Source organism: Mytilus edulis, chromosome 11, assembly GCF_963676685.1.
Source record: "Mytilus edulis chromosome 11, xbMytEdul2.2, whole genome shotgun sequence".
Classification (NCBI taxonomy): Eukaryota; Metazoa; Mollusca; class Bivalvia; order Mytilida; family Mytilidae; genus Mytilus; species Mytilus edulis.
In genome coordinates this window covers 16,502,570-16,530,320 of record NC_092354.1, presented here as the reverse complement: position 1 = coordinate 16,530,320, position 27,751 = coordinate 16,502,570, and the positions used below count along the sequence as shown (strand labels likewise).

Sequence of the window (27,751 nt, the reverse complement as noted above, 5' to 3'; positions counted from 1 at the left end):
TTGGAATAACTTTTTGAATTTTGAGTCCTCAATGCTCTTAAACTTTGTACTTCTTTGGCATTCAGATTATGTTGATCCTAGCGTCACTGATGAGTCTTTTTTTAGACGAAACGCGTGTCTGGCGTATAAGATAATTAGCCTGGTACTTTTGATAACTAATTATAGCTTTCTAAAATGAGGAATCCAATCGTGTGAAAGGGATAAGTACCGGTAAACGGTATAAATACACGACATAATAATCCAAAAACACAAATACGATTTAGCTTGACCGTATTTGAACTATTCGGCTGACATGGCACTATGACGAGTTTCATATGAGTTGTCAAATAAGGACCTTGCATTAGCGAATTATATCAATCATATTATGGAAGAATCAATTGCTAAAAGCTTTATTTCAGCGTTACATATTTTTATATATTCATATTTAATTTTACAGTGTAACCTGATTAAACCGAACCCTGAATAAACCGGAGACCTGTCTAATCTAAACTTGTTCTGAAGACCAATCATATCACATTTTATGCATTGTGAACCTGAAATCGAATACCTGCCAAAACCGAACATCATCTCATGTCCCGAGAGGGTTCGGTTAAGTCAGGTTTTACTGTATATTATAAGATTCAGCGCCAGTATAACATGTGGTGCTCCTGTGGGCTCAGTAAAATTACCGTATTCGGTTAGGTACTTTCCTGTAGTAATTGGATTGGTTCCGGAGAACTTGTAATTGATTTGATGGTTTCCGGAGAACTTGTCATTGATTTGATGAATTCCGGAGGACTTGTCATTCATTGGATTGGTTCCGGAGAACTTGTCATTGATTGGATGGTGTCTGGAGGACTTGTCATTGATTGGACGGTTTCCGGAGGACTTGTCATTGATTGGATGGTTTCCGGAGGACTTGTCAGTGATTGGATGGTTTCCGGAAGACTTGTCATTGATTGGATGGATTCCGGAGAACTTGTCATTGATTTGATGGTTTCCGGATGACTTGTCATTGATTGGACGGTTTCCGGAGAACTTGTTATTGATTGGATGGTTTCTGGAGGACTTGTCATTGATTGGATGGTTTCCGGAGGACTTGATATTGATCGGATGGTTTCCGGAGGACTTGTCAGTGATTGGATTGGTTCAGGAGAACTAGTCATATTTAACGTATATTGGACAATATCCCTAATGCGCCTTGAAATGAGGAACTCAAAAGTCACGTGTAAACAAAAAATCTCTGTGTAGTGATATTTGACACATTTCTATGATAAACAAATGACTCAGCTGAAGCATTTGTGTTAATTTAGAAAGTAAGGGAACACAGAATAAATGTGTAAAAACTATGGAGCTATTAAATACGTTCAAAGTATTAAATTTTCAAAGAACTTATTGTGCTAAAAATGGGATTTTTTACCACGAGGAGCCGCAACACAAAAGGATACTCGGGGTTTGCTAATTTACGGAAAAGGTTACTTCGTATCCCGAAAATTTAACCACATATGTGAAAATGTCTCATCTTCGAAACAAGTCATTATACATATCCAAGTTTACGATATGGACTGAGCAACAAAAGAAAACTTTACCATTACGGCCTATGGAGTAACTAATACGCATCTTGACTCATATGGTTAGGTCGATTCCTGCAGTGATTGGATGGTTTCCGGAGGACCTGTTAGTGATTGGATGGATCATGAGTACTTTTCAGTGATAGGATTGGTACCGTAGGATCTGTCATTGATTGGATGGATCATGAGGACTTTTCAGTGATTGGATTGGTACTGGAGGACCGGTCAGTCATTGGATGGACCCGAAGGAGTTTTCAGTGATTGGATGGATCCGGAGGACTTTTCAGTGACTGGATGGATCCGGAGGTCTTTTCAGTGATTGTATAGTTTCCGGAGGACTTTTCAGTGATAGAATGGTTTCCGAAGGACTGGACAGTGATTGGATAGGTACCGGAGGACCTGCCAGTGATTGAATGGATCCGAAGGACTTTTCAGTGATTGGATGGATCCGCCGGACTTTTCAGTGATTGGATGGATCCGCCGGACTTTTCAGTGATTGGATAGATCCAGAGGAATTTTCAGTGATTGGATGGTTTCAGCAGGACCTTCCAGTGATTGGATGGCTTCCGGAGGTCTTTTCAGTGATTGGATGGTTCCCAGAACACTGGGCAGTGATTGGATGGTTCCCAGAACACTGGGTAGTGATTGGATAGGTACCGGAGGACCTGTCAGTGATTGAATGGATCTGGAGAACTTTTCAGTGGTTGGTTGGATCCGGAGGGCTTTTCAGTGATTGGATGGTTACCGCAGGACTTTTCAGTGATTGGATGGTTTCCAGAGAACTTTTCAGTGATAGGATGGTTTCCGGAGGAATGGACAGTGATTTGATAGGTACCGGAGGACCTTTCAGTGATTGAAGGGATCCGGAGGACTTTTCAGTGATTTGATGGATCCGGAGGACTTTTCAGTGATTGGATGGTTTCAGTGGACCTGTCAGTGATTGTATGGTTCTTAATGTACTTAGTCGGTAACTTTTTGCGGTCATACAAGTGAGAGGTTTAGCGCTATAAGACCAGGTTCAATCCACCATTTGCTTTATAAGAAAATGCCTCTACCAAGTAAGGAATAGGACAGTTGTTGTCCATTTGTTTGATGTGTTTTAATTTTTGATTTTGCCATTTGGTTAGGGCCTTCCTGTTTTGAATTATCCTCGGAGTTCAGTATTTGTGATTTTACATTTTAAGTTCCAGCTTCTTAATATTTTCTAAATTTACAACGGAAAGTTTTAAAAATGTATGTAGGATTTTTTCGCTGCTCTAAAGACCATTTGGAGGCATTGGGTTATGTTATGTTCTTTTGTCGGATTGTTGTCTTTTTATGCCCGCGTCACACTGTCCCGATTTTTATATACGATGGACACCCGAATGCGAAAATTGTAAGTTCGTACGAAGTTGGTCCCGATCTCTTTAAAATACCAAAAAGTGACAGAAGCAAGTACGATGAATAACGAAGTCTATACGATGGTGCTGAAATTATATACGATAGCAAAAAGTAAAATCACAAAAATACTGAACTTAGAGGAAGATCACTTGGGAAAGTCCATAATCACATGGCAAAATCAAATAACAAAACGCATAAAAAACGAATGGACAAAAACTGTCATATTCCTGACTTGGTAGCAAATGATGGACATACGAAGGTTAACCGAAGACGGGTATTTAAGCTTCATATCTCCTCCGAAGCCTACACGATGGATCACGAAGGCTACACGATGGATTACGAAGGCTACACGATGGATTACGATGGTGGAGCGATGGCCATACGATGTATAAAAGACGTCGTGTACAGCTTACGATGCATTTAAATTATATGCCGAAAACGTCACGCTTTTTTACTTGTTTGATCAATATTGAATATATATTATATTGTACATTTCATTTATGGTTTAATCATAAGACGGAAGACCGTTGGCTTGAAGGGTTACTGAATATTTTGTTTGATTTCTAAAAAATAGTTTATGTATCAAATATGCATATTCAATTAACCATTTTGTGCATGTGTCATATACAAATATAGTGTCCATATTTGTCCCCAATATGTTACATACGAGGGGATGCCACGCTCGGCATTGCCTTGTTTGAACTGTAAAATGTGTGCACTAGTATGAATAATCACCCATAATTATGCCCATGTTTACTGATCTATCTTAAAGGTAAGGTAGTGGGTTCGTTGATCCCTTTTATTCAAAAAGAGCTCTTTCCAGGATAATATCATTATAATATAGACAAAAGGAAGGATGTGGGGAAAGCAACAAATGCGGAAAAATATGACATATAGAAAACAAAATGGTTATTAAGTAAACATTCGTGTGACAACAACTCTGACGATACATAACAAAATCAGAATAATGAAGAAAAAGTTGGTTTCCCTATATACGTGTGCCTGCAGTGTTGATATAAAAAATTGACAAAAAATAATATTTTACTTGTAAAAGTAAATCATGAGCCTGTAATAGCTGCTCTTCTTGTTCCATTTGAATTAATAGAAACAACGCTGTCGCCTTTCTTGTTCTCATAGAATCATATGAGATGAGCTCCATATTTTGTGAACGTCTTTCTTAACTGTCGTATTAGACTGAACAGTGCATATCGCGCGTGGCACTTTAAATGTATTTTAGCGCGAAAATTAACTTATATTTAGCTGGATTTATTGCCGTCGTAGTTCCATCTTGTCGCCTTCGTACTTTTATTCGATGCTAACACGACGGGATTACGAGGTTTTCACGAAGTCGTGTTGCCATCGTAAGACCTTCTGGTGGCTTCGTGATTCATTCGTGTAGACATCGTAATGTCAAAACTGCCCGATGGAAACGATGGAAACACGAATGCAATACGATGTTCAAAGATGCATTCCCGGTGAAATTACGATGGTGAGGATGGTGATACGAACTCAATACGAACCCTCAACATCGGACGCACCTTCGGGGATTTTTTAACATGTTAAAAAATTTAGAACCCTTCCCGAAGTTGTCCCCGAAGGCTAGAAAAAGTGGCCGATGGTTCTACGATGGTTAAAGATGGCACTACGAGTAGCCCGATCTGGATACGATCAGTCCCGATTTTGAAAATTTCCATAATCGTGTTGCCATCGGCGTAAAAACCGGGACAGTGTGACGCGGGCATAAAGACGTTCCTTTTATTCACTCTCTTTCTATGTTATACGTTTTATCAGTATTGAGACACTGACTAATGTCCTGATAATACCCACGGGTGCTAGCTGCAGACATACAGATACATTTAGATATTACATAAAATTGAGAATGAAAATGGGGAATTTGTCGAAGAGACAACAACCCGACCAAAGAGCAGAAAACAGCCGAAGGCCACCAATTGGTCTTCAATGCAACGAAAAGAATCACGCACCCGGAGGTGTACTTCAGCTGGCCCCTAAACAAAAATATAGACTAGTTCAGTCATAATGGACGTCATACTAAACTTCGAAATATATATAATAAACCAAAATTAAAAATTATTCAAGACCAATAAAGGCCAGAGTCTCCTGACTTTGGACAGGCGCAAAAATGCGGCAGAGTCTCCTGACTTTGGAGAGGCGTAAAAATGCGGCAGGGTAAAACATTTTTTTTAGGTCTCAATCCTCCCCCTTTACCTCTACCTTAGAAAAAACAAACACACAATAATGTGTGTTATACCTTTGTAATGAACAATTACCTAAAACTGTGCCTATTGTTTCAATGGCCATATATTTTGCTACGTTTATATGTGGATTAAATTGAGAATCTTGTGTATGGTAATTGTAGCGTTTTCATGCTTTTGTAATCATAAAATTAAAATAATATTGACGACACTATTATTTCGTCACCAGATGAATACTTCGACCAAAAAAGAAACCCCAGTGATGCTTGAGGATGAAGTATGCATCAGAAAATCTCAAACTCGTTTAAATTATAAAAAAGGAAGCATCCTTTAGAGATTGTCGGTAAAAATTGGGTCAAAATACATTAATGTCATTTACAACCCAAGTTCAAAGTTGAATGGGCGGATGTATTACTAATCTTTCCAACGTCACAAAACTTGGTGAAGAATTTGCATATTGGTAGAGACATACGGATAAACAATACACAGACATGACAAATAGAAGTAACTGTACCATTATTCCAGTTGTGCATCAGTAGTCTCGTTACTTGAATTGTATTCATGTATTTTTGCATAATGAGTTGCCTCCCTTTAATGTTTCTATGCCGACTTGAAAAAACGGCAATACAGATGTCGGAACCCGGATGTTTGTATAATCTACGCCAATATACATCATAATCGTACAGTACATTGTAAAAACAGTAAAACCTGACTAAACCTAACCCTTTCGGGATATGAGATGTTGTTCGCTTTTGGCAGGTATTCGGTTTCATCAGGTTCCGGTGCATAAAATGTGATATGATTGGTCTTCAGAACAAGTTTGGATTAGACAGGTTTCCGGTTTATTCAGGGTTCGGTTTAATCAGGTTTCACTGTACTATGTAAAATTCGATTTAATGAGAAAGAGGCGAAAGATAACCAAAGAGATTAAACTCGTTCGAGGAAATAAACTGAAAAGGACATGCCAAACAGAAAAGAAAAAGAAACAAGAATGTGTCCCCAGTACACGGATGCCCCAATCGCACTATCATTTTCTATGTTCAGTGGACCGTGAAATTGGGGTCAGAACTCTAATTTGACATTAAAATTAGAAAGATCATATCATAAGGCACATATATACTAAGTTTCAGGTTGACTGGACTTCAACTTCATCAAAAACTACCTCGATTAAAAACTTTTACCTGAAACTGGACAAACGAACGAACGAACGGACGGACAAATGAACGGACGGACGCACGGACACACAGACCAGAAAACATAATGCCCCTCTACTATCGTAGGTGGGGCATAAAAAGACGAAATGACAAACAACAGTTCACAAAACACAACATAGCAACTCTACTCCAACCCAAAAACCGAGGATGATATCAGATGCTTCGGACGGGTTCGCAAATTCTGATATTTGAGAGGTTTAGGTAGCCATAAAACCAGGACTAATCCACCATATTCTACATAAGAAAATGCATGTTCCAAGTCAGGAATATGAAAGTTGTTATCCATTCGTTTAATGTGTTTCAGCTTTTGATTTTGCCATTTGATTACGGACTTTTCTTTTTAAAATTCCCCCGGAGTTCGTTATTTTTGTAGATTTTACTTTTTTCACAGCTTTAAAAAAACATTGACAAAACTGTTTAAGGGAGTTCGCTTCTCAGTTTCAAAGTAATCAACTTTTCACAACACTTGTTTATATGGATAGAGGATTAATAAAGAAATCCAAAGAGCAAAACAAATATACAGGTCACCGTGCTTGTTTTCGAGATATAAGCTATTGAAATTTTGGCGGGAAAATATTCTCTCTTGACTTTTCATAGCTTTATCACAGACAATTTGAAGTTCTCAAAAACTATTAAAAAGTAATTAAAATTTTGTAAGACTTTTATAGATGGCTTATCATTATACATGTAAAAGAATAACAAAAAGAAAAATGGGGGTCACCAGGCAAATTTTTTCAAGGCATTTAAATGGATAAAACCAGAGGATTCCGAAAATCTGACAAAAAATCTAAACCATGACAAGCCAGCTTCCTTAAACTACAAAATGCTTTATTAGTTCATTACAGTAATTATAACATTCAAAATGGTTAAAGGATAATAAAATTAGGAGATAACTGTATTGTATATTAAGCTTGGTCTTCGTAAAACAAAGATTTTACTGTTGCAAATTGAGTTTACTCAGCAACGCAAATATTTGCCAACGTCCAATGAAAATTATCGTAACAAACGTATTTCATTAGAATGTAATGTTAGACTGGATTATATGCTCATGCAGTTTCTTTACTTCTCTTCTTTTAAGTTATTTCTCTACTCTCTACCTATAAAAGAAACAAAATTACGTACAATATCTTTATAATAACAATGTATATAGATGTTTTGGTTTTTGCTTTTTTTTTGTAAAGATGATAATATGAAAAGAGACAATAAAAATGCACAGTTGACATTTTCATACTGCTCATTTCTCATAATGCATGGCAGTTGGGTTTTTCTTATCTCTTATTTTTATTGACTATTTATCTATTAATATTTATAACGTTTTTTTCTTTCAATGATACATGTAAATAGTTATCAAAGGTACCAGGATTACAATTTATTACACCAGACGCGCGTTTCGTCTACATAAGACTCCTCAGTGACGCTCAGTTCAAAATAGTTGTAAAGCCAAACAAGTACAAAGTTGAAGAGCATTGAGGACCCAAAATTCCAAAAAGTTGTGCCAAATACGACTAAGTTAATCTATTCCTTGGATAAGAAAATCCTTAGTTTTAAAAAAAATGAAAGTTTTGTTACAGAAAATTTATAAAAATGATCACATAATTGATATTCATGTCAAAACCGAAGTGCTGACTACTGGGCTGGTGATACCCTCGGGGACGAAACGTCCACCAGCAGTGGCATCGACAGTGTCGTTTCTATCTATCGGTCTGTTATCTACTTGTACATGATATAGATTCTTTATTTACTGGACTGAAAAGTAAATTCAAAAGTGAAATCTTTAAAAACCGACAAAATAAACTAGACTCTATACAGTAAAACCTGACTAAACCGAACCCTTTCGGGACATGAGATGTTGTTCGGTTTTGGCAGGTATTCGGTTTCATCAGGTTCACAATGCATAAAATGTGATACTATTGGTCTTCAGAACAAGTTTGGATTAGACAGGCTTCCGATTTATTCAGGGTTCGGTTTAATCAGGTTTCACTGTACATAGTTTGAATAAGAATGGATTTGGATATTCGTTGCAGGTACCGTTAACTGTATTTATACATCCCTGGTTTTCGAAGATAAATTTATAAACGTATGCAAAGTACATTTTTTACAAAAGAGCCTCGTTTTGGTACAAACAAGGATGAAAGTGACATAAAACAGTAATCAATCAATCATCTAAAATTGAATATATTATTGTACCTGTATATTGTTCTAATCCATCTTCATTCTGTCTCTTCCTGCTTTTCTTTTTTGTCAAGAATTCTTCTTAGAAGTCGTTTCAAATCTGAATAAAATATTCTAATAATAATTCATAATGTAGTCGACATTTATCAATGGCGTTTATAAAATGGAGATTTGTGATTTTTTTTTCTTTATTGATTTTCTCATTATTAAAGACCATTCGGTAATCCTCGGTAGAATCCGCTAGATGAGGGTACGGAATCGGCCGAGTTGAGACGATTGTATTAAAGACTTGTAATTGTTCACACCTATTGCTTTTGTTTCTTGATTGATAAATGTCGTATTGACCTGTAATTGGCCGTTTCAGAATTTAAAGAACTATGGGTAATCCCATTGTTCGTACATCAAAATGAAGATAACATTACGTCATTGGTTAAGTTTCAATTGTTTAGAACCCTTTTTTAACCAATCACGTTTTGTTGTACGTTTTAAAAATATTACCCAGAATGCATTTGATTCTGAAACGATGAATTGTTCACGTCCCTGTCTTTTAGTCATTATTGGTAGAGTTTTTTGAAAATCATAACAACTCTCAAACACGTTACATTTTTAATAAATTTGAGTGGTGAAAATTTAGAAAAAGATTGCACGACTCAAATAGGAATTAGTGTTTGATGTATGGTAAATGGCATATGACATAATACAGTATTGTGAATTTGGAATTGTGCATATATTGAATTATTCAAATAGGGAAGTAGAAATAGAAAAGTGTATTATGTATAATGAATATGGCGCATGCAGTTATGGCGTCTATCGTAAGTGGGAAGTTTTAATTATACTATTCAAGGAAAGAACGTAATTTTACAACAGAGCCTCGTTTGGTACATACTTATTGGATTCTGTATATTAACATATATCAAAATATATGGATACACAAGAATGCAAAGAGTCCTTGAATTATGTACTTTTATAGTACAATACGTTTTCTTAAACTCGAGCCTCGTTTTGATACTTATTGGATTACAATAACACGTATAACAGCCATCTTGCTATGTTTTATATCCGTATCTACAATATGTCGGACAGTTATCTCCCTTTAAGGGTTATATCCCCTTAAAGAGTAATCTCCCTTAACCCCATTTAATAAAGGAGATAAAACTCATTGGATTACAATCACACGTATAACAGTCATCTGGCCCGTCTTGTGTCCCTATCTACACACATCTGTACACTTATCTCCCTTACGGAGTTATCTCCCCTATAAATGAATCTTCATTAACTTATGTCTTACCCTTTAAGAATGGATACATACTTATTTGATTACAATCACACGTATAACATCCATCTGATCCTGTCTTATATCCCTATTTACAAACATCTGTACAATTCTCTCTCTTTGAGAGTTGTCTCCCCTATAAATGAATCTCCATTAACCTATGTCTACCACTTTACGAATAGAGATACATACTTATTGGATTAAAATCACACGTATAACAGCCATCTGTCCCCGTCTTGTATTCCTATCTACAAACATTTGTACAATTATCTCCCTTTTAGAGTTATCTCCCCTATAAATGAATCTCCGTTAACCTATGTATATCCCTTTAATAATGGAGGTACATACTTATTGGATTACAATCACAAATATAACAGCCATCTGGTCCCGTCTTATATCCATATGTACAATATATCGGACAGTTATCGGGGGTTGGTTTACAGACTGCAAAATAAAAAAAAAACAACAACATTGAAACATAACACGTCAACATGCGTTATATAATTTAAGATATTAATTATTGAAAATGTCATTTGTTAGTTTAGACACAGACACATCGTATAGATCAACCAACTCGTGATGATGTTCAAATATCTTACGTAGTGTCATTTTTAATCTATCCTCCTCATAACTCTGCTATGAAGCACACTCCTGTATATAGAGTTCGTATAGTGTGAAAATGCACGAGCATAACGTATCATTTGATATATGTAAACAGTATACCACAGAGCTGATGGTATGTTACTGCTGAGAATTGGGAAGTTAATTTCATCCCGTTTGCCAAAGATTGTCAATAGTTATCCGGGGGTGGGGATGGGGGTTGGGAGAGTCCACTTCCTATACACAAGGTGATAGGACGTGCCGCTGGAATAGGTCACCTTTGCAAGTTTGTAAATATGTGAATAGGGCGCGAAAACTATCAGATATATATGATCAGGTCAATAAAGTTCCCATAACTTTTTCGTCTGTCATCTTTCTTGCAATTGTTCTCTTTTGGCACTTTGATATTCCACTCTTACATGCCGGATCATTATACACAACATGAAACCCAAACAATATGGGAAAAGATTTCTTTTTTCCCTATACGCAGTATATTAAAAGATATATATTTTTCAAATCTAAATTATATTAAAAGGGTAGGGTAACTGAAACCCAGCGGCACCCCTATCAATAAGGTATTGAGGTAGCCCCCTCCCCCAAGATAGTCATCAAGGTACCAGACTTATAATTTGATACGCCAGATGCACGTTTTGTCTACACAAGACGTATGTGACGCTCATATCAAAAGAGTTAGAAAGCCAAACAAATATAAAGTTGAAGAGCATTTCGGATCCGAAATTCCAAAACGTTGTACCAAATACGGCTACGGTAATATAAGAACGAGATAAGAAGGTCCTAAGTGTTGCGGATGATTCATACTTTTGCAAACAGTAAATTTATAAAAACGACAATATTGTAGATATTCATGTCAAAACCGAAGTGCTAACTACTGGGATAACTTTGATGACGTCACGGTCACATGCCAAAATTATTTCTGTCTGTTAGCTGATCGACAAAGCACTGTCGGCAAATCAGGAGACGCGTAACATCAAATATCAAGTACAGTGTGACCTTTGTCGTCCGATACGCTAGGGATGACTAATGAACCAGAAAAAAAATGTAGGATGAAGCACGGTGTCGGAATACTCAAGTTTTATCTGCTGTATATGTATAAATACTTACGACAAATATTTCCACATAATGTCGTCGAACAACAATGCTGACCACTTGGACATATGTTTTTATGGGATTGGCAGAAATTTATATTTGCACAGTTCAAATAGGCATCTTGTATTCCACAGGAATTAATCTCTATAAAGTAAAATAGTATACTAGTAAACAGTAAAACCTGTTTAAATCGAACCTCTTCGGGACTTAAGATTTTGTTCGGTTTTATCAGGTTTACAACGCCCATTGTTTGACATGACGGTGCTTACGAACATGTTTGGTTCATACAGGTTTTCGGTTTGTGAAGGATTCGGTTAAGTCAGGTTTCACTGTATCACATATCATCATTCCAAGAAACCCTTACTTAAAATTCTGGTAGGCCTCTTACGGCACCAATTAGCGGTTAAATATTTCATTTCATTCAACAAATTAAGTAATGACCAACCCACCATTTACTTCTCAAAATGTCATGTTCCAAGTCAGGAAAATGGCCATTGTTCTATAATAATTCGTTTCTGTGTGTGCTACATTTTAGTGTTGTGTTTCTGTTGTATCGTTGTTTTCCTCTTATATTTGATGTGTTTCCCTCAGTTTTAGTTTGCAACCCGGATTTGTTTTTTTATTTCTCAATCGATTTATGAATTTATGAATTTCGAACAGCGGTATACTACTATTGATTTTATTTATGTACTTGTCGCTTAGAACACGGCTATATACCAAAGGTCAATATTAATCAACCATGTAATTTGCTCCAAGGAATGTTTGTAGAATTTCAACGGCGGCAATTTCTTGGCATTGTCTCTTTATTTTGTACACACATCGTTGTCAATTTAATGGAATATTATGTGAATGCCATACAAGTGAGAGGTTTAGCTAGCTAAAAGAACAGATGCAATTTGTCATTTTTTACATAAGACAATGGCTGTACCAAGTCAGGAATGTTATGCAGTGAAACCCCTCTTCGGGACTTAAGATTTCTGTTCGGATTTGGCCGATGTTCGGTTTTATCAGGATTACAATACATACAATTTGATATGACGGTTCTTAAGAACATGTTTAGTTTATTCAGGTTTTCGGTGTATGCAGGATTCGATTCAGCCAGGTTTCACTGTATTATAGTTGTTATCCATTCGTTTGACGTTTGACTTTTGGTTTTGCATACATGTACTAGGTTAATTTTAATTTCAAAGTTTTTTTTTAGAATGTTTTACTCCATAATCCCATACACGAAGTTAAAAACACATGTAATATCCCGCACAATACACGGTGATCGTTTGATTTGCGAATAGAAGTTGTTTCCCTTTGCAAAAAAAAAAATCTAAAATTTAGTAACAGTGATATTGTTTTTTTCCGTTTGACATGACCTCCCTACGAGTTTTTTCCTAGCTCACGTAAAAAAGATGTCGATCAAATTAAAAATGGACTTTCAGCATAGAGCTTCCTCTTGTTTTGTTTTTTTATTTAAGGAATTACTGTATATTTTTTCTATCTAAGAAAAATAACATAAAAAAATGTGGTGCACACTGAATATTGCGCGTAGCGGATTATTTAACAGTGTGCACCACATGTATCGATATTTCGAGTAGACTGACAAAATATTATAGTTATTTCTTACAATTTAATCTAAATTCCATTTTAAACCTGGGTAAATCATGAAAAAACGTTGATGACGTCATGGTCACATGACAAAATTGTGTCTATGATATGATAAGCAAAACGACGTCAGCCAATCAGAAGACGCGTTACATCTAAAATTAAATTACAAATGTATTACAAAATGTACTTAAATACTGGGCCGTTTTTATCGTGTTTTTTTTTTTATTACCCGGTTAAATATTTTATGATGGTTTGATCATTAATTTTGATCACTTGTTTATTAATGACTATATGATTATATTAGCAAAACATTTGTGATTATGTGATTACTTTCACATCCCTTTGAGAGCCTCATTATAAGGTAACTCACCACGATCTTCTAACATCAAGTCGTAAAGACGTTCTTTTAAATTTAAAAGACTATTATCTTCTTTGTCAACCGGAAGTTGGCTGCTTTCTCTGCCATAAACCTTATGAATTATAGAAATAAAAAATTAGAATAACACAGTGAAAATGTTAAAACCGAACCTATTCGGAACTATGGTCGGGTTTGGTCGATGTTCGATTTTATCAGGTTCACAACGCATTCAATTTGATGTGACGGTACTTAAGAACATGTTTGGTTTATACAGGTTTTTTTGGGGGGTTATGCAGGATTCGGGTTTAGTCGGGTTTCACTGTATAACATATGAGCCATGTCAGATAGGAATCGACCGTATGCAAATTAATATCAATACACCTCTTATCCTATTTCGAGTTTATAAAGTCTGCAACTGTTTGAAAAATATGTTGTTATAAGGGGCGATATCTTTTTGCGCCAAAAAGTAACTCATTTGCGCCACAACTTAATTGCGCCAATACTTCTTTTGCGCCACCTAATTTTCAAAACTATAGGTATCATTTGCGCCAATAAAGTAATCATCCTCATAAAATTATCCCGCTTTCTGGCTCGTTACACAATACAAAGTCATCATCTTTGTTTGTAACAACACCAATATCATCCAATATTCTGTGAAATTCTGCTTGACTTTTAGGTTGAGCCCGATGCAGTTTTATTCTCTCCATATACATTGACTGACGCACATATCTTAAATCTTTCTTTTCTAAATTTTCTTCTTCAATTTTAAAGAGCTCTGATTTTTTTTATTTTAGAAGGTCGCTCTGGAACATATCGGTTGCTATTCTTTTGCACGCAGTTCTCAAAATTTGACGTTCTTGTTTCTGGACTTTTGTTTCATGACATATAATCTAATTCTCCATTCGAAATAATTGTACACGATTCATCTGTGAATAACCTAGCACAACACGACTTAACTGTACATCTCCACCTTATTTCTCCAGTTTTCCTTAACTGTTACATCTCCACCTTATTTCTCCAGTTTTCTGTACAAATGCCTGACGGAATTTTGCGTTCTTCAACAATGATGACCGGTTTTTCCTCTATCAGACTCTATTTTCTTGAATGGTATATCAGACACTCTTGACTCGTGAAAAAATATTCTATTACTAAACAATTTATTTTTGGGTGAGTTTTCTTAAATTTGATGAGTGTTCAATTAAATCTTTAGTGGAAATTTTAATAATAGTACATGTATGCTATAGGTAAAACATGTGCAGGTATGATATAAGTAAAAAATATTTACAGGTAAATGTGGCGCAATTTCATTTCATTTATTGGCGCAACTAATACCATCAAAATAAAAGAGAGCGGCGCAATTAATACCTTTTCAAAACTGCCATTGGCGCAAATTGATTCTGCCCGTTATAAGAACCCTAAAAAACAGAACAAATTGTTCGTACTGGTCAGAAATTATTGCGTGCATTTATTATTGCGATTTTGTCATTTCAGACTTAAATGCGATTTTATTTTTTACGATTTTGAGAAAAATCCTGTTTAATTTACATAAAATATTCTCAAAATGCGAGTTTAATATAAAAATGAAGATATGGTATGATTGCCAATGAGACAACTATCCACAAAAGACCAAAATGAAACAGATATTAACAACTATAGGTCACCGTACGGCCTTCAACAATGAGCAAATCCCATTAAATTTTTGCGTTTACACATCTGTCGCATTTGTTGCAATAATAAAAACCTCGCAATAATTTCTGAATTTACAGTATATGAATATTCCAAAATCAACTTAACTCTTACTCTAACTCTAATACATGTACATTTATATTCAACGCAGATCATATTGAATATGTAATCAATAAAAAAGTGGCATTTTATTTCCAAAATTTCTAACAAACATAATAAGGGTTCGTTACTAGAGAGAATGAGTGAAGGTAAACTTTTGTTACACATGACGTAAAACAACTGTTAAAATATATAGATATAAGAAGATGAAGTATGAATGCTAATGAGACAACTCTCCATCCAAGTTACAATTTAAACTATTATAGGTCAATGTGCGGTCTTCAACACGGAGCCTTGGCTCACAACAAACACAAATTTAATCATAATGAGAACTTTTTACTTTGTAAAATTCACGTAAAGCTAATATTAAACACTGGTTGGAATTAAGATTCGATTTAATTAAGTTTAGAATTTTAATTGAGTTAGTTCTAGTTTAAGCAAATATTCAAAGAAGTGAAGATAAAAAATGAACACGTGGTATGATTATAAAAAAAAAGTCAATTAACACGCTATCAGAGTGATGGTGTAGTTACATTCAGAGGCGGATTTAGGGAGGGGGGGCACAAGGGGCCCGGCCCCCCCTTTTTGGAAAAAAATTTGGTTGCTTATATAGGGAATCACTGAAGCGTGACTGGAGCGGGCCCCTCTTAGGTCAGTCAGTGGGCCCCCACTTATGATAATTTCTGGATCCGCCACTGACATTCGTCTCAACCCGGTCGATTCCGTACCCTAGAGTAGCAGATTCTACCGAGGATTGCCGAATGATAGAAGGAGAGTAGCGGCCGGATTCTAATGATTGCCGAATGGTTGTATTTAGAATACACATACTATATAGCGAGATGTAAAAGTCTCCGAAGTGACAATTTTAAACGAGAAAACTAAAAATAAATTAAAAAGTAAATATGAGATACTGCAACAAATGACAATCACTGAAATAATATTGCCTGACTTGATTTCAGTCGAGTATTAAAGCTTAGACAATATATAATAGTACAAATCCAATGTTGCCAATATGTGTATTTTAGATTTAGAAAAACTTGAGCAAATTTTCCGTAATGTGTCAATTGCACTTTTTACAACCTTTTTCGGAAAATATAAAAAGGAAGATGTGGTATGATTGCCAATGACCAAATGACACGGAAACTAACAAAGTATCGTTTTCAAATTACAGTGATTCTAATGCAACATGCATGGATGTAAATTTAAGTATTTGTTTCCGTCGAAACTTTTAATTTTAAATCTTAACTTTTAAGGTAAATTATTAAATGAGAAAAGCATGAATATTAATGTGAACACTTAGTCTATTAGCAATAAAAAACAAAATAATAAATAACTTACAATTAAACAGCAACTAAGTGAATAAAAAAAAACATATTTACCTGGACAACTGAATAAACTATTAGCAATATTAAAGCAACCCGATACATGATTATTCTCCGTTCAATGTGTTATGTCCAAAATCAATTTAAGATATACCAGTTTGACGTGGTACAGTTGGGGTCACACTGATGATGTTAGTAGGTACGTAACCTTTTTATACCCCATGAGCAATATGGACCGCCCATTTTAATCAGATGATAGTAATTTAGACAATGTCATGATCTTATCTAATCTTTAGAGACACTTTTAAAATCATTTTGTTTCATTAATTTAAAAGGCCATATGTTGTCTGAAAAGGGGCTTGCAGAAAATAGAATAGTAGACCAAATATATTTACAGAAATCAACTAGAATGTCAAATGCTTAACCTCTTACCACTTCTAAGCACTTTTTGGGTATTGCACTTGATCAATCGGCAATCCTCGGGTAATTCCGCTACTCTCCTTCTATCCGGAATCGGCCGCGTTGTGACGAATGGCACTTGATTACTTACTTACTGCACGGTACACCATTTACAGGATATAGTTGTTGGCCCTATGCCGAACCCCTACTTGGATGACCAGGGATTTTCTGTCAAGGTTTTCTTCCTTCAGATAAGTTGCCGACCAAGGCTGACGAGCCATATTAGCTGCCAGTGTTTATTTTGGAGTTTTCCCTCTCTTAGAAAAATTGTATTCCAGGGTTAACAATCTTCATCTTACCGGCTATTTAACTATAATAGTTGGGAAAAGGTTGGTGAGAGTAAGGGCGTGTCCATACAGCGATGGAACCTAGTAAACTCTGTATATTTGGGGCCCTTGCTGTTCAAGATCCCCTTCAGTGAAGCCTGACTTGTCATTGGACACCGTAATGTTTATCATAACATTTGACACATGCTCGCTTTCTAAACAAAAATAATAGTGATATTGAAGTTTTCTTACTGCAAGCATTCAAAGTTAAATATTGTCTATATTTAGAATGAAATTCAAAACAGTGTGGCTGTGGCCATTGATTGACACATTAAATTCATCCATTGACTGGGACAATTTACGTGAACGTTTGTCTGTAACGACCACTATTCACGACGAACCTACGAAAGACATTTAAACTGTGAGGTCACCAAAGGTTTCTTAACGACTTTAATTATAAAAGAATTCGAAAAATTAATCAGGAATAACCTTTATGTTTTGATTTATATAATTGATATAAATCAAAACATCGTGTTATTTCTGATTAATTTTTCGAATTACTTTATTAAGGTGTTGAGAACCTTTGGTGACCCCATAGTTTGAGTGTCTTTAAAAAGTACATATTGAGCAGTGGTCGTTACATACAAACATTCACCTAAATTGTCCCAGTCAATGAATGAATTTAATGTGTCAATCAATGGCCACAGCCACACTGTTTTGAATTTCATTCTAGTACCCAAGATTTCAAGATTTCAAGATTCTTTATTTCTCAAACACCATAAAATTACAATGGTACAAAGAAGTTCATCAAAAGTTATATAACATAACACAAACACACATGACAAGATGAGATGAAAATATCAAATAAAATAAAATAAACAGTATAGTAGCGAAGAGTGGTGAATAACCAGGAAGACTCACTTGAAAAGTTATAACCCTGATAAATTTGCACAGCTTTTTCAACTTATATTTAATTTTTAACTGAAATAGTTTTCCAAATTTCAGTATGTTACATCTGTGCAAGAAAAAAGTATCCAAATATTGGGATCGAAAATTTGCCAAAGAACTACACTGCAAAGTGTAATGAAATTCATCACCAATCTCGTTACAATGACATAAGTTACAATATCTAAGGTTTCGCTCAATCTTATTCCATCTACCAGTTTCGATTGGTAACTTATGGTTACCCGTTCGAAATCTACAATATGTTATTCTATCTTTATCACTTAAAATATTCAGATATTCCTCAAATTCAAAATTTTGTTTATACAATTTGTAGGCCAAACCTTTTGACGAACAGTCAATATCAGCTCTCCATTTCTGTTGAAACTGATCAAATAACTTTTGTTTTAAACTAATACCCAACCACTTTGGATTAAAATTTCCTTGTGACAACCATATATTGCTGTATCCACATTTATCTAATATATCTTTAACGTATTTCAACCAATCTGACCTAAATTGGTTGTCAGAACTTTTCAAGAACATGTATTTGTATAGTATTTTAGCAATCCTGTTATCATCCCCATGCATTTACCATTTTTGACCAAAAATTAACCATACGCAGCTGTATATATAAAGACATGGGATAAATACCAAGTTCACCATAAATCGTAAAATTCGGTGTCGACTTCTTAAGGTTTAATAATAGTTTACAAAATTTTAAGTGCACTTTTTCTATAATATCAGTATTACTGAAACCCCAAATCTCACACCCATACAGGAGAATTGGCTTCACAATTTTATCAAAAAGATCATATTGTGATTTCACGAACTCTTGTTTGTCAAACAAAATCAGTTATTAAAATTCAGTATATTTTCAACCTTTTAAATTATTTATGACTGGTCTTTTCGAAACAAAATGTGATAATTTATATACTTTCGGGACCATAAATAATATCTCATACTATAATATTTTGGTTTACGAGAAAAATCAGGGTGGTGTGATACTTGTTTTTTCAGGTGTATGCATAAAATATTTGTCATATTTTTCTAAAGGCATACTTTATTGATATAAGCGAGAGTTAAATTATCTAATATATATTCACAGATCGACTTGTTTTGTGAAACTCGCTCGCCCTATGCTCGCCGGGTATTCAATTTATAAGAACATATGATTTCCCCATTCGGCAATCCTCGGTAGAATCCGCTACTCTCCTTAGGGTACGGAATCGGCCGAGTTGAGACGAATGATGATTTCCCATGATAAACGCTACGTGAAATCACAGTTCGTAAAAATAATTGTAAATAAGCAATGTCACTTATTCTTAATCTAAAATACCTACGGTTATTTCTTCTCTCTAATGACTTTCGACATACATAATTGGTAAAGTTAACAACACCTATAAATATGTTATTGTTGATAACTATATTTTAGTTGTTATATATCCTTTAGCCATTGTATATTTTAGCTATACAATCAATATCTACTGTATACAATATATTACAACTTGAATAAACATTTACAACGATAATACTACGGAGGTTTGGATGGGGTTTCAGTGGCGGATCCATTTTTTTATAAAGAAGGGGAGGGGGGGGGGGGGGCATTGACAGCCATAAAGGGACCTGCTCCATTTATGCTTCAGAGATTCTCTATATAATCAACCAAGTTATTCACACAAAGTGGCTGGTGGGGAGGGGGGGGGGGGGTGGGGGTGCACAATTCCCTTAATCCGCCCATGGGTCTACAGAATAGAGAATAATGGGCAAAAAATGTTAAAAACAGGTACATGTACGTATAATTTGTAGGTACTCGTTGCTGAAAAATAAATAATTAAGCTCGACTGAATATAGAATTTAATGGCGTACAGAAAGAATGAAATCATATAATTACAGTAAAACAATACCAGTAAAATCTTTGGAATTAGAATTTTACAAAATAAGCGTAATTGTAATGGTTGCTGCCTAATGATAAAGACAAATCATCTATAAATGACAGATAATAAAAACCAAACTGGTTCATTTGATCCTCAGTACTCCAAGTAGGCTTTCTATGTACTACATTTTGTATTGTTTTACACTGTCATTTCGGGGCCTTTTATAGCTGACTTTATATGCGGTATGGGTTTTGATCACTGTTGAAGGCCGTACGGTGAACTTAAGTTGATGATGTCTGTGTCATTTGGTCTCTTGCCGAGTTTTATCATTGGCAATCATACAACATCTTCTTTTATATATTTAATTAATGACTGTAATATTTTTTCTGTCTATGAAGAAATAACATAAAAAATGTGGTGCACACTGAATAACGCGCGTAGCGGGTTATTTAACAGTATGCACCACATTTTTTTATGTTATTTCGAATAGACAGAAAAAATATTACAGTCATTTCTTATAATTTAATTCTAATTTCCATTTTAAACCGTAGAAAACCATGAAAAAGCGTTGATGACGTCACGGTCACATGACTAAATTATGTCTATGGACTCATAACAAATTAACGTCAGCCAATCAGACGACGCGTTACATCCAACGTTAATTATTTCTATGTACTACATTGTGTACAGTCATTTATATTTTATTGTTTCAAGTTGTATACAAACAATACAAAAACAGGCTTTTTTTCGGATTGACTATTCATTTTTATATGTTGCTACACATGCTGATCCCCACTTTTCAGAGATGTATTTTGTACTTTCGCACAAAATTATTTCCTGCTTTTTGTTTTGCAGAATATAATTTATTTCCATTCTAAAATGAAAGGTTATTTATTTTTTAAATCTAATCTTTTAAAATCTTTCTGCAACACCCCTCTCCCTTCAGATATCATATGGTAGAATGCCAAGATTTTCTAACATGTGAGGGCCCTCATGGGGTTTTTGATTATGTGATTACTTGGCCGTTTTTTTAATGATTATTTGATTATTAAGCCAAATATTTCATGATTATTTGATTACCTAGGACTGTATTTTTAGTTTATGATTATTTGGTTACTAAAGATAAGCAAATATTTAATGATTATGTGATTATATTGGCAAAAAAATGGTGATTATGTGATTACTAGGACCCCCCCATGAGGGACCTCACATGTGTACGACTTCTTTTATTGGTACTCAGCTACTTATGCATTTTTTTATGTACTATTTCTGTACTAAAAATCATAAGTAATGGAAATCTACTTTTAATATTCAGTACTATTTTGTTACTTTAAAATTATTGTAAGTACCTGTATTTTACAGTACTTAAGTTGACTGTACTTGAAATGTAAGAACTACAGATTTTTTTATTACATTTTCAGCATTTTGAAAGGTTGTCTATATATTTCACATCCCCTAAAGTTATTATTTTCAAACATGAAACATTGTGGTCACTGTTTGTATTATTTCGAAAAAAATCCGTTTGCGCCAAAAAATGCATCCTTTTGCGCCGCAACTTTTTTTCTCCTATGGTACGTTTGCGCCACCTGTTTTGAAGTTACATAGCATAATTTGCGCCAAAAATAGAAATACTATTGCGCCAAATAAAAGAGAAATGACTTTCCTCCTCCTTCATCAGGCTTTTATTTTTTATTTAATATCTGCATCTTACTGCTACTGTATGGGTTCTCCACAATTAATGGCCATCTAAAACATCAAACGGCTTACCTCAATGCAATTGATACATTTGAGAAAAAAAAATTGGCGCAAAAGATAACCCTGAATAACAATAATTGGCGCAAAGGGACTCCTGTCATTATTTCTGTACCAAAATTTAAGAACATATTATGTACTGCAAAATACAGGTACCTTAATATTACAATAATTTTCAAGGAGACGGATTAATATATAATTAATTATATATTAATATAAATTATGGTCGAATTCCAAGATTTGTGAACGTGCGTAGAACTTCTTGTATGGGTAAACTTAGTACCGAGTTAGACTACTTACCGGATTTGTTATCGCATAAGCAACACGACGGGCGCCACATGTGGAGCAGGATATGCTTACCCTTCTGGAGGACCTGAGATCACCCCTAGTTTTTGGTGGGGTTCGTGTTGTTTATTCTTTAGTTTTCTATGTTGTGTCATTTGTACTATTGTTTGTATGTTTGTCCTTTTCATTTTTAGCCATGGCGTTGTCAGTTTATTTTCGATTCATGAGTTTGACTGTCCCTCTGGTATCTTTCGTCCCTCTTTTAGTAACATTGTACAACTATTTTCAAATGTCACCACAAAATAAGTTCAATTTTCTTACAGGATGTATATTAATAATTGACTATTATGCCCAAGGTACAAAATGCTTCATATATCTGAAATATTTGACATATACAAGTTCATTTGATTATTTGCAAGATATGACAAATGACATTAACATTTCTTATCATATTCAAATATCTTCACAAAAATAGTCATTTTTACTTAAAAAAAGATTTTCACACATTAATGCTATTTTGAGCACCTGTTATTTACAATAAAATTAATAATAATATTTTCACCCAAATATTTAGAAGAGTACATTAAGGTATCCGAAAATGAAAAAAAAAACAAAAAACAAGATATAAAAAAGAAGATGTGGTATGATTGCCAATGAGACAAATGTCCACAATGACCATAATGACACAGACATTAACAACTATAGGTCACCGTACGGCCTTCAACAATGAGCAAAGCCCATACCACATAGTCAGCTTTAAAAGGCCCCGATAAGACAATGTAAAACAATTCAAACGAGAAAACTAAAAGCCTTATTTATATAAAAAAAATGAACGAAAAACAAATATGTAACACATAAACAAACGACAACCACTGAATTACAGGCTCCTGATTTGGGACAGACACATACATAAATAATGTGGCTGGGGTTAAACATGTTAGCGGGATCCCAACCCTCCCCTGACCTGGGACAGTGGTATAACAATACAACATAAGAATATATGTATAGTACTCAATAAGTTGGAATAATTGTTCAATACATATAACGTGTTGTCGTTCTCATGTGCATATAAATATTTGTCACTGGACGTTAAACCGTAATTCGTCAGCATCATCCAATTGTTTCTTTTCTTCTATTACTTGATCATATGTTGTTTACAAATCATTTTAAAGAAGTAAATGGAAAGGAGCGAATGTAGCTACATTTGGTTATCTTAAGTTTTAATTCATTTTATTCTGTTCAGTTCCTTTCTACATTGTGTATAAACCGTAAGGCTGACTTTAATTGCTTACATCAACTTTTGATAATTTGAGCTTTGGTGGATAATTATCTCGTTTGCAATCATTCTACATTTCCTTATTTTATATCATAACATTTTGTACACCTAATGTACCCGGTAATGCATAGTCTGAAACTGCATTTAGGTGTCCAAATATAAAAAAAACAAGTGTTTTCGTTCATTGCTTATAGGCCGTACGTCTGGTTCTCAACATCTCTTAATTTTCTGTAATATCATATATTTTGTACACTTAATATAATGTATGATAGTCCGAAGTGTCCATTTAGGTGTTCCAATATAAAAAAAACAAGTGTTTTCGCTCATTGCTTATATGCCGTACCTCTGGTTCTCAACATCTCATAATTTTCTGTAATATCATATATTTTGTACACTTAATATAATGTATGATAGTCCGAAGTGACCATTTAGGTGTCCAAATATGAAAAAAACAAGTGTTTTCGCTCATTGCTTATAGGCCGTACTTCTGGTTCTCAACATCTCTTAATTTTCTGTAATATCATATATTTTGTACACTTAATATAATGAATGATAGTTCGAAGTGTCCATTTCGGTGTACCAATATGAAAAATATTTGTGTTTTCGCAAATTTTTTAAAGGCCGTACTGTTGACTATAATTGCTTACATCAACTTAATTTGAGCTTTGATGGATTATATTATCATACATTGTAGTTGTCTCATTGGCAAATATTCCACATCTCCTTATTAAGGTCTTACCTTTTTCTATAAGGAAAGACCTTACTGTATTTCTTCTGATTATTTTTATTATTCTTTCCGCCAAACTTTAACGACATTTCCCAAAAAAAGTACGCACATGTTAAAATGATATTAGGTATCTAGTATCGGTTGACCGAAAGCTATCTTGTGGTGAGGGCACGAACCCGTAACATTTCCTTAATAGGGGTTATCTCTCCTAACACCAAAAACCTTGTTATCATTCTAACTCCGAAACCATAATAGGTAGAAAAAAAACAAAGGGTGGAATTTGTTCAGGAACAGACCCTGGTTCTTCGTTCCATATGGATCGAAAAGATTCAACGACTCATTGGTAGGGTTATGCCCTTCGAAAATTAACCGATGTCGGTTGGCCACTAAAACTCAGAAATCGTAAGTTGTAGCCACCTAGAATCTTCACCAATGATCACCAATCTACGTGACTCAGAAAACTGATCTAAGGTCAAAGGTCATTGACAAGGTCATGACCTAGATTTTGACCTTGGCATGTTTTCGAATTTACTCAATAACCGTAAAAGATGGCTGATAAAATATAACTGAGAAAATGTGTGTCTTGTCCAGATCTATTTTTTTTTTATGTCGGGTTCAAAATTATTGGACCAACTATTATGAACCTAGGGCACGAAAACTGTTTTTCGGGTCCGAAATGATTATTTTCGCTTATAACTCAAAAGAGGTTAGTGATAGAAAACACATTTGAATTGCAAAAATGTTCAGCATAATAAGATCTATAAAATTAGGTCAAGGTCAGAGGTCAAGATCCCTAGCAACCATATATTTTTGAACTTAGAAGGCTATGTATAATATAAATAAGAAATTTTTAATACTGGAAATGACATTTTTTTCCCTTACAACGACATACAAGTCCTTAGCAATCACTTATTTTTTTAATTTGAAAGACTATGAATAGTACATATGACATTTTTGATACTGGAAGTAATATTTTTATCCTAAGGTCATTTGTTATGAACATAAAACTCCTTAGCAACCATATATTTTTGAACTAAGAAGGCTATCAATAAAAGAAAAAAAGCAAAGACCTTTCAATTGTTCATGAACAATAAATATTGACTTTTTAATTCTATATCATATATTTTGTACATGAAATATAATGCATAGTCCGAAAAGTCTATTTAGGTGTCCCAATATGAAAAACAAGTGTTTTCGCTCATTGTTTTTAAAGGCTGAACGGCTGGTTTTAATTGATAAGATCAACTTCTTTGAATTTGAGCTTTGGTAGGTAATTGTCTAGTTTGCAATCATTACACATTTCCCTTTTTTTTCATACCATATATTTTGTATACATAATACAATGCATAGTCCAAATATTCAAGTTGTACATTTTTTTTATTTAGAAAATAAGAAAAGGATGGGTTGATAGATATAAGAAGATGTGGTATGAGTGCCAATTAGACAACTCTCCATGTTAAGTCATAATTTGTAAAAGAGAAATCATCATAGGTCAAAGTATTGGTTGGTACATTGGTTATGTATCTAATGTACATTTACATGGACAAATATTGCACGCATAACGGGATGAAAATAATTAATATGCTGCTATGTACTAGATCGATCCTCTTTACAGGATAGTAATGCTCACATGGTACAATGGCAACTATTGTACGTATGACGGGAGGAGGACAGATGTGCTGCTGTGTACTAGATCGATCCTCTGAACAAGACGGTGATGATCACATGGTACAGGGACAACTGTTGCACGTATGACGGGAGGAGGACAGATCTGCTGCTCTGTAATCGATCGATTCTCTGAACAAGATGGTGATGGCCACATGGTACAAGGACAACTATTGCACGTATGACGGGAGGATAGATCTGCTGATGTGTACTAGATCGATCCTCTGAACAAGACGCTGATGGTCACATGGTACAAGGACAACTATTGTACGTATGACGGAAGAAGAACAGATCTGCAGCTCTGTACTAGATCGACCCTCTGAACAAGATGGTGATTGTCAAATGGTACAAGAACAAATATTGCACGTATGACGGGAGGAGGACATATCTGCTGATGTGTACTAGATACTAGTAGATCATCTGAACAAGACGGTGATGATCACATGGTACAAGGACAACTATTGCACGTATGACTGGAGGAGGACAGATCTGTTGCTCTGTACTAGATCGGTCCTCTGAACAAGATGGTGATGGTCACATGGTACAAGGACAACTATTGCACGTATGACGTGAGGAGGACAGATCTGCTGCTCTGTAATAGATCTATTCTCTGAACAAGAGGGTGATGGCCACATGGTACAAGTTTAATGATATAAGTTATATGGTTGGGTACTGATCCCTACGGATTTTACTAGTCAAGCCTCTATGGATCCGTAGGGGAACTGTAGCAAACAATATAACTTAAATACTAACCTAATCACAGTATTTAAAATGGTCTAATCTATGTTAAACAAGAGTGCACACGCTGTAATGTATCGCCTTCTTTTTGTTATCATTGATATTATGTTGATAGTCCTATATATAAAGTTTTATTACAACTGTGACATAAACTTAACATTAACCAAGAAAACTATTTAAACAAAACACAAAAACTTTACTATAATCACTGAACTGAAGGTTAGATGACACCAGCCAGTTGGACATGTACACCTTATAGTCCTTCCATATACCTAATATACTAGACATATTGCTTATAGTATCTGAGATATGGACTTAACCACAAAAACTGAACTTGCTGATCCGTGAAATGAGGTCGAGGTAAAGTTAAAACTGTCCGACAGTCATGAGGGCCTTGCAAGGTACGCACATACAAAATATAGTTATCCTATAACTTTTATAAGAGAGAATTTAACATTACAAACACTCCAACTTTTTTCAAGTAGTCACTAAACCATGAAAATGAGGTCAAGGACATTGGACATGCGACTGACGAAACTTCGTAACATGAGGCATCCATAAACAAAGTATGAAGCATCCAGGTTTTCCACATTCTAAAATATAAAGCTTGTAAGAAGTGAGCTAACGCTGCCGACACCGGATCATTATACCGATGTCGAGCTTCCTGCGACAAAAGTAGCAGGCTCGACAAAGATAAATATTTATGAACAACATTAACAAACGACAAACTATAAAAATTAGAGTTCCAGACTTAGGACAGGTGCAAACAATTGTAGCCGGTTTAAACGTTTTAATAGGTATCAACCTACACCCTTAACCGAAACAATAGTGTAACATCACAACAGAGAAAGACACTTTAAAATGTCAATTGAGAGGCTTTACTCAATCAAAAGACATATGAACATAAACAAGACTAGTGTATATTAATATATAAAAACGGACACCGCTATATATGACTTACTGACCTCCCCTTTTTTTAACTTAATTTTGGAAAAATTTATTGACCAATAGGGATATATGTAAAATCGATTTTAGATTAACAAAACGTCTCTAAGACACCGTTTACACTGGCAACGAAATTGGATCGATCTTTATTTGAATCGATCTTAAAAAGACCAGTTCGTGTTTACATTGCACAAGCAAGATCGATCTTACCAGTTTATACTGGACCAAAGATCGACAAGGTCGATCTTA

General features: G+C 34.8%; 2 protein-coding genes across 2 annotated transcripts; both read right to left on the bottom strand.

The window, feature by feature from the left end:
• Window positions 1-785: 785 nt before the first annotated feature.
• On the bottom strand, window positions 786-1,145 carry LOC139494027 (mucin-1-like). Its single transcript, XM_071282193.1, has one exon. The coding sequence runs from the start codon at window positions 1,143-1,145 to the stop codon at window positions 786-788; it is 360 nt and encodes a 119-aa protein (XP_071138294.1).
• Window positions 1,146-7,168: 6,023 nt separating this feature from the next.
• On the bottom strand, window positions 7,169-16,752 carry LOC139495234 (uncharacterized). The gene is made up of 6 exons (XM_071283481.1): window positions 16,628-16,752; window positions 13,476-13,575; window positions 11,525-11,653; window positions 10,151-10,246; window positions 8,545-8,629; window positions 7,169-7,454 (listed from the first exon to the last, which is right to left on the bottom strand). Exons 1-5 carry the CDS (start codon window positions 16,673-16,675, stop codon window positions 8,568-8,570), a joined length of 435 nt encoding a protein of 144 aa, XP_071139582.1. The 5' UTR covers window positions 16,676-16,752; the 3' UTR covers window positions 7,169-7,454; window positions 8,545-8,567.
• Window positions 16,753-27,751: the final 10,999 nt, after the last annotated feature.

Bases quoted from the DNA above. Each gene is read 5' to 3' on its own strand.
- LOC139494027 (XM_071282193.1), bottom strand. From the start codon at position 1,145: ATGACTAGTTCTCCTGAACCAATCCAATCACTGACAAGTCCTCCGGAA.
- LOC139495234 (XM_071283481.1), bottom strand. From the start codon at position 16,675: ATGTATCGGGTTGCTTTAATATTGCTAATAGTTTATTCAGTTGTCCAG. The intron at 13,576-16,627 runs GTAAATATGTTT...ATAATTCATAAG, and splicing joins TAGTTTATTCAGTTGTCCAG to GTTTATGGCAGAGAAAGCAG. The intron at 11,654-13,475 runs GTGAGTTACCTT...TTTACTTTATAG, and splicing joins CTTGATGTTAGAAGATCGTG to AGATTAATTCCTGTGGAATA.